Genomic DNA, 7,745 nt, shown 5'->3' with positions numbered 1-7,745 from the left:
GGTGCTGCTGCATAGGGGGCTCATGATAGAGTGTTTCATCATAGTGTGGGGATGATGCTACAGTCATGGACGGTTGTAATCCCATGTTACTGAATTCAGTCTGAGGAATGCTCTTATAATGTGCATAAACAGGAGATCTAGACGCGAAGGATGCTTGTCTAGCACTGTCCATTCTGATCTGAAGCTCTCTCATCTCACTGCTTAAATCTCTCCACCGTGCCTCCAAGTGGTGCAGGTTTTCACCTTCAAAGTCTCTGTCCAAGGGAGGAGGAGTAATATAGCCCTTATAAGGGTCCTGGCTTACATTAGGTATTCCTTGAGTGCCATCTGCTGGTGATGGATGAGCATGCCTCAGAGGTGGATAATCAAGCACATAATCCTCCAAGTAGGTGGGTACCCGCCGGGTACGACTTGGACGAGGATCTGGTACTTGCTCTCCCTCATAGTAATCTCTGGATGTAGCCATAGCGCAGCTGATGTCCCGATCCGGCTCGAAGGACCAATTTGTAGGATATTCTGTGCGCAGTTGGGTGGTTGGAACTCAGCTGGCCTATTTCTCCGGTTAGAAAGAACTGCAGCTACTCCAGAGTGAACATTTCAAGTCTCAATGTTTATTCGTGTGAATATGCACAAAATGTGGTTTGGAGTTATTAACGCACAGCAATACCACACAAAGGAAAAACAGACTTTAAAGGAATAAAGCCAGGGAAACTCTGTATCAAACTACTATGCTGGATGCTGTCGAACTGAAAACTTTTGCGAATGCACCAGACAAGTCTTGACAAGCTCGACTCGCGCATGCGTGAGGCAGGGAATTTTGTACAACGGTAACAGTTTTACCAGAGTCATTGAGCTCAGTTTAGCTGCATTTGACAGGATATGACAGCCACAATCTCATACTGCTATAAAATATATCATTCTGTGTAGAATTCAAATGGGTATAGTTTTATGGTCGGCGGTTAGCGCGACACGAACAGCACACACCAGACTTCATTCGACCCAACGGAAAGCATATTTACACTGTCTCGTTCCCTATCCCCTGTGTAGTGCGCTACGTGGCATTTACCGCACAGAAAATACTAATCCTGTGATCAAATGACCGATTTGAGCCGCAGCTTCAGTGTCTATTTATCTACTCAGCGCTTTGGGTTCTAGAGAGCATTTGATTGGACAGAAAGTTTGATGTAAAAAATAAAAATAAAAAATCTATCAGGCTATCTTCTAACTTTCCATGCAACTAGTAATCTATTTAATATTTCCCACGGGGTGCTAGTACCAATTATTTAGATACTAATGCGTAAAAGATATCTAAAATGTTAAATCAGCTTGCCATACTATCTCGCCTAAACGCTAACTAAAATGTAACAACGCTACTACGATGAAGGCGTGGCTCATGAATATTAATAACGTGACGCAGTGTTCAACCAGTGCGAGTGAGATAGCGAATCTCTCAAACGTTTACCAAGTAACTTCAGCACGATCTACAAAAGTATTATATTTTGTTAACTTTTGTAATGCTCTTATATAGCCTAAGATTTTGTGATGTATGTATGTCCCCCTTTTTCTTTTCTTTGTTTATGTCAATTGTTGTTATTTTATTTGCAACAAAAAAAAACATAAAAACTCCACACGATCTGATCCATAAAAGCCCTTGCTGTAGTAGAGAGAAAGGGCGACCGTCCGAAAAGAGGAGGGGTTTAATCATGTACGCTTCCGGTTCAAAGCAGTAGATCGTGCCGTTCCTGCCGGTTCCTGCGCCTGCCGCATCATCAGTTTGAACTGTGAATCATTGACAGGACAAACGCTAAAGAGCACGAGAGGTTAGTAAACTAATACTATAGGTTCATCTGGTTTATCAGTCTTTATCTCAGCGATGCTTCTTGTAAAGTGATTGTAAAGACAGTTTTAGTTGTTATGGTATGATTGTAGACAACAGTAATCTGCCTCTAGCGTTACCAGCAGTCAATCACCTTTATGAATCAAAGTGCCGTAAATGGCTTTTATTGCCACGTTATGATACATCCAACTTAATTTAGATCAAATAGCGATCTTGTATTAACAAGATATAACTATTTGAAAATCTGGAATGTGAGGGTGCAAAAAATCTAAATAATGAGAAAGTTGTTCAAATGAAGTTCTTAGCCATGCATTATACTTATTATTAATACAAAAATTAAGTTTTGAAATATTTGTTGTAGGGAATTTACAAAATATCTTCATGGAACATGATCTTTACTTATTATCCTATTGATTTTTTGGCATGCAAGAAAATAAGATAATTTTGACCTATGCACTGTTGGCTACATCTGACTGGTTTTGTGCTCCAGGGTCACATATATGTGACCAAATAAAGCCTCATGACTCATGTATTATAGTTTTTGACATTAAGTGTCATACATTTAATGCATGTTTTATTACCGGTCATGTGTTTTTGCCCTTTTATCTACCAGTGTAATCTAGATAATGGCTGAAAAGACTAATCCCCCTGTCATCCTGGGTCATAATTTATGGGGAACCTTAACACATCATTGTGGGTCTGACCTGCATCATCATGATGTGGCTGATGGGCCAGACAGGTAAAGAATATATCATACCAGTCCTAGACTGAACATGAAGTCATTCGCATTTGATCCGCCACATGCTCCAGTTGTAGTTAGTAAAAAAGCTTTGTCTGCTGCAGAATATATATGGATTACAACGCCACCACACCAGTGGATCCAGAGGTGGCCAGGGTTATTACTGATGCTTTAACTGATGCGTGGGGAAATCCCAGCAGTAATTACCTGCCAGGTATGAGGCTCTCAAGGATATATGATTGGCAGCCATCTCACATGTCATATTTAAAGGCATAGTTCACCCCAAATTTTAAATTTTCTCATCATTTATTCATCCTCATCTCCATCTAAACCCAAGAAAATATTTTGAAGAAGGGTGGGTACCAAACAACCCCCCCACCTCCCCCCTCCAAAAATAATCTTAAAATATAAGATTCTTTAAAGTCAAGAATAATTGCATCAGTTTGACAGAAGAAAGTGAAATGACATGAGGGGTGAGTAAATGATTATTATTTTTGGGTTAACTTTCCATTGAACACAATCTCATATTATTTTCCACTGATGCTAGGTCTGAAAGCCAGAGACATCATTTACCATTCCAGAGACACTATTGCCAGGATGGTTTGTGGAAAAGCAGCAGACATTATTTTTACTTCAGGAGGAACTGAGGTGAGCGTTTCAGATGTACTAGCTCAAATAGAAATTCATCAAATTATCTTTTCCTCTTAACATTTTTATATATATATAATTTTTTTTTTTTTTTTTTTTTTTACAGCCGTATAGTGAAGGCCCTATAGGCTGTTGCATAATTCACATTTCCACCATCCCTGTCTAGTGTTGTAACATACTCAAAGTTCAACCAATTTTATCTTTGACACTCTTTACCACTGACTTTATGAAGCACAAACAAGCAGACATGTCGTTCCAAATCTGTAAGACCTTCGTTTATTATCGGAACATAAATTAAGATATTTTTTGCTTAATTTTGAGAGTTCCCTGACCCTCCCATAGACAGCAAGGATTCTTACACGATCAAGGCTCAGAAACGTAGAAAAGACATTGTTAAAATAATCCATGTAACATCAATGGTTCAACCGTAATTTTATGAAGCTACAAGAATACTGTTTGTACGCAAAAAACAAAACAAAAATAACGACTTTAATTCAACAATTAGTCTCCACCCTGTAGCAACATTTTGGAGATTATCACATATGTAAACAACGTTGTTTACGTTCAGATCAAAGTGTAAACAACATAAACAATGTATCCGCGTACATACATTGCATACGTTACTTACGTATGTGTATATTTATAGGGTAACACAGAGGAGATGAAATTGTTGAATAAAGTGTTCTCATAGCTTCGTAAAATTGCAGTTGAACCACCGATATCACATGGATTATTTTAACGATGTCGTTGCTACGTTTCTGAGCCTTGATTCATCAAAATTCATCAAAAATATCTTAATTTGTGTTTCAAAGATGAACAAAGGTCATACAGGTTTGGATCGGGTGAGTAATTAGTGGCAGAATTTTCATTTTTGGGTGAACTATTCCTTTAAATATGGTTGTCTCCTTGTCATTGTACAGGTGTTTTATTTGTTGCCTGATAAAAACCATAGCGAATGTAAAAATGTTTACATGAAAACAAGCAGGTGTCAGAAACGTAATGTTACGTAGCACTTTGTGTCCTGGATTAACCTGAGGTAGTTCTGCTTTTTTTTTTTTTTGCTGTTAAGAGAGTGAATCTGCATTTTAATGCCAAACATTTGTGCTGGTGTGAACCGCTCTTAACTGTAACACTGTCTTTAATCTTTCATGTGTCGGTCCTAATAGTGCATGCCACTTGTGTTGAGAGGTGCACTGAATCCCTGGTGAAAGTCGTGTGAGAGTACTTTCACTTCCACTGTACTTTATTTAAGCTCTTTTTTTCCTGGACTTTCAGGCCAATAATCTGGTGTTTCACACTGCTCTGGAACACTTCAGAAAGAGCAAGACTTCTGCACAGGGAGACATGAACAGCGAGCAGCTAAACGGAAGTGGCTCCCTGCCCCATATTATCATCTCTAATGTAGAGCACGACTCCATCAGTCTCACAGCTAAACACTTGGTAAAAGAAGGCAAAGCAGGTCAGCAGGCAAATGTTTTCCGTCTATAACTTTAAATGGAAACATTGTTCTCCAAAGGTGTTGTTTTAGGAAGTGTACAATACTTTAGTTTACTACTGTATTGCTATCTGTATTAAAATATGAACATTACCAAAGAACTTTATGCTCTGATTGGGTTCTCGTTGTAGATGTCACATCTGTGCCCGTTTCCAAGGTGACGGCACGGATGGAGGTCGAGGATGTCATTGCAGCGATTCGTCCCACCACCTGCTTGGTGTCCATCATGCTGGCCAATAATGAGACTGGCATTATTATGGTGAGAATGTTGCCTGGACTACTTTCATATATTTCATAGTTAATCACACAACTGTGTTTTGGCAATTGGTATGAGGCTCAATTGTGAGCAAGATATTGCTTTTATAGAACATTTTATAAACATGATGTTAATAAAAATCAACTTATATTATAGACACAGTATGACCAGTTAATTTTTGCTCTGCCAGTAAAAATACAATAGTTTTTTTCAGCTGTGATTTGGCATAAACCCTGAAAGTAACCACTGGGATTCTCCTTTCAACAGCCAATTAAGGATATTTGCCAGAGGGTGAGGGAAGTAAACAAACAGAGAGCAGCATCAGCTCCCAGAATCCTCCTGCACACCGATGCAGCACAGGCTATTGGAAAGATACGAGTGGATGCACATGAGCTGGGAGTAGACTACATTACGATTGTAGGACACAAGGTAAGAAACGACAGACTTTTGGTATCTCTCTGTAAGCGAAGAAAATAAGAGATGGCAATCATGGTATGTTTCAGTTTTATGGCCCTCGAATTGGCGCTTTGTTTGTGAACGATCTTGGAACCACAACTCCGGTTTACCCTCTGTTTTTTGGAGGAGGACAAGAGCGCAACTTCAGACCAGGGTATGACATGGTTTATTGTGTTGTGGGGTTTCATGTAAATATAATCAATTATTGAACAGAATAAAATCAGGTATGTTATGGACTCTGAAATCAATACTGTTGTTATCTTTTTATTTGTCAGAACTGAGAACACAGCAATGATAGCCGGTCTGGGAAAGGTAAAACCCACTATGTATCATAAGCGCCATTTATTTACTACTTAATTTATTAATTCATGGATTAAATAATTGAATGTTTGTACATTGAATATGGGTAACATTATTTGATTGTTTATTTTTTAGCAGTAATGTAACTGTTTGTACTTGTATAACAGGAAAAAAATGATTTATTTTTACTTTTTAACTTTTATTTTTAATTTCTTTGAAAAGGCTGCAGAATTGGTGAACTTAAATCTAGCAGCGTATGAAGCCCATTTTCTGGACATCCGATGCTATCTAGAGCAGAAGCTGCTTGTAAGCCCTGTTTCTGCCTTATTGTAGCTGATATAGAAATATTTCAGTAGGTATTAATGTAGCCTGTATCTTTATATAGATTTTGTTGTATTTGTTTCTTCTTATTATTATTTTTTTTATTGCATTTAAATTTTTAGGCTGTCTTTGGAAGAGATAAGATTCATTTTAACAGCCATTTTCCTGGCTCAGACATTTTGCCCAACACATGCAATGTATCCATTTTGGGAAGGGGACTTCAGGGTGAGTGGATGGCCATTTTCTAACCTTGTCGTTTGTCTTTCACATGACATGAATGGAATATGTTTGTACATCCAGATATTTTTATGCACATTGTCATTTACATGTATAGTGTGCACATGTACATTAAAGATTCATTACAGTAATGATCTATTTAAGCTTGCTTAAATGAAATTTAAGTTAGTTTTTTACGCATATGTTGGTCAGAAGTGGGTCAGGTCTTGACCCTGCAGATTTGTAAAACACCAGAGCTTTTATGAATAATTTATGGGACTCTTCCCCCCCCCCTGCTGTAGGGCGTAGAGTGCTGTCCACCTGTAGGAGGTTGTTGGCTAGTGTGGGTGCTGCCTGCCACTCAGATAGAGGAGACCAGTAAGTCATCTGTGCTTACAATGAAAAAGTTTGAAATCAGTATCTTTTTTTTTTTTTTTTGTATGAGGGCAAGTGTGAATTTTCACCAGTGCAGTATCAAATCCTTACAATTTTCAAGTGTCTAAATTATTAGAGCACCAAAAAACCGAACTGATGAAATGTACCGAAAAAATGTAGCCGAACACATCCATCCTGCACACTGACTGTATTGGCTTGTGCACTCTACTGTGCTCTAGACGGATCAGAATGTGGAAAATCCTTAATGTTTTTTTTTTTTGCTGCAATTTGGTCATGTATTCTCATTTCCTTAGACCTTCCCATATTCTTCTAAGCTGTGGGATTCCATATCATGTGGCCACCAACGCTTTGAGGATCAGTGTGGGCAGATGTACCTCCCGTGAAGATGTGGACATTGTTGTGGAGGATCTGAGAGACACTGTAGAGCAACTGGAGCGGATGAGCTAGCACCATGGATTTTTTTTTTTTTTACCAGTCTAATATATATATTTGAATACATATATGGCTATTTAACTCCAACCAAAAAGGAGAAGTGTTAATGAATGGTTTTAGTTTATAGCTATGAGGCTCTGCACATAAATTAGAGGTGTCAGGAATGTAGAGTTTAGGATTCAGGGTCATCGTTAGGTTACATTATATTGATCTAGGAGCTCTTATTTAGCAAAATATAATATCTAATATAAATCTGATTTGCTTTGCAAATAGATTAGAGGGTGTGTCATGAGACTAGAGTTCAGGATTCAGGGACATTGTCAGGTTGCACTATATTGGAAATTCAGGGAACTTAGCTGATAAATGGTAAAAAAAATACTTTAAGCAGCTTGCAAATGGAGGTGTGCAATGTGTAAAGTCCATAAAAAATATCATAATTGCAAACTGAGTTTATAGAGCATGTCACATTGCAAAAATTTTTTTGAATGGTTTATTCATGTCACTGGGAAATTAACTAACCACTGCACAAAATATGAAAATCAGCTTTCCATAACAGGATAAAAAAGGCGCTGTTACCAGTAAAATTACATTAAATATCAATATGTAAATTTTTTTTATGTATTACACACACCTACCTGCATATGACTGT

The 7,745-nt window shown here is 38.0% G+C and overlaps 1 protein-coding gene across 1 annotated transcript; it reads left to right on the top strand.

Moving 5' to 3' along the window:
* Positions 1-1,667: 1,667 nt before the first annotated feature.
* On the top strand, positions 1,668-7,709 carry scly (selenocysteine lyase). The gene is made up of 13 exons (XM_059571160.1): positions 1,668-1,820; positions 2,451-2,576; positions 2,681-2,790; positions 3,124-3,224; positions 4,500-4,683; positions 4,851-4,978; positions 5,243-5,404; positions 5,479-5,585; positions 5,707-5,743; positions 5,954-6,037; positions 6,175-6,277; positions 6,571-6,646; positions 6,958-7,709. Exons 2-13 carry the CDS (start codon positions 2,464-2,466, stop codon positions 7,109-7,111), a joined length of 1,359 nt encoding a protein of 452 aa, XP_059427143.1. The 5' UTR covers positions 1,668-1,820; positions 2,451-2,463; the 3' UTR covers positions 7,112-7,709.
* The last annotated feature ends 36 nt before the right edge of the window (positions 7,710-7,745 follow it).

Source organism: Carassius carassius, chromosome 17 (assembly GCF_963082965.1).
Source record: "Carassius carassius chromosome 17, fCarCar2.1, whole genome shotgun sequence".
Taxonomy (NCBI): Eukaryota; Metazoa; Chordata; class Actinopteri; order Cypriniformes; family Cyprinidae; genus Carassius; species Carassius carassius.
Note: the sequence above shows the minus strand (reverse complement) of the source record. Positions and strands in the feature narration are given on the sequence as shown.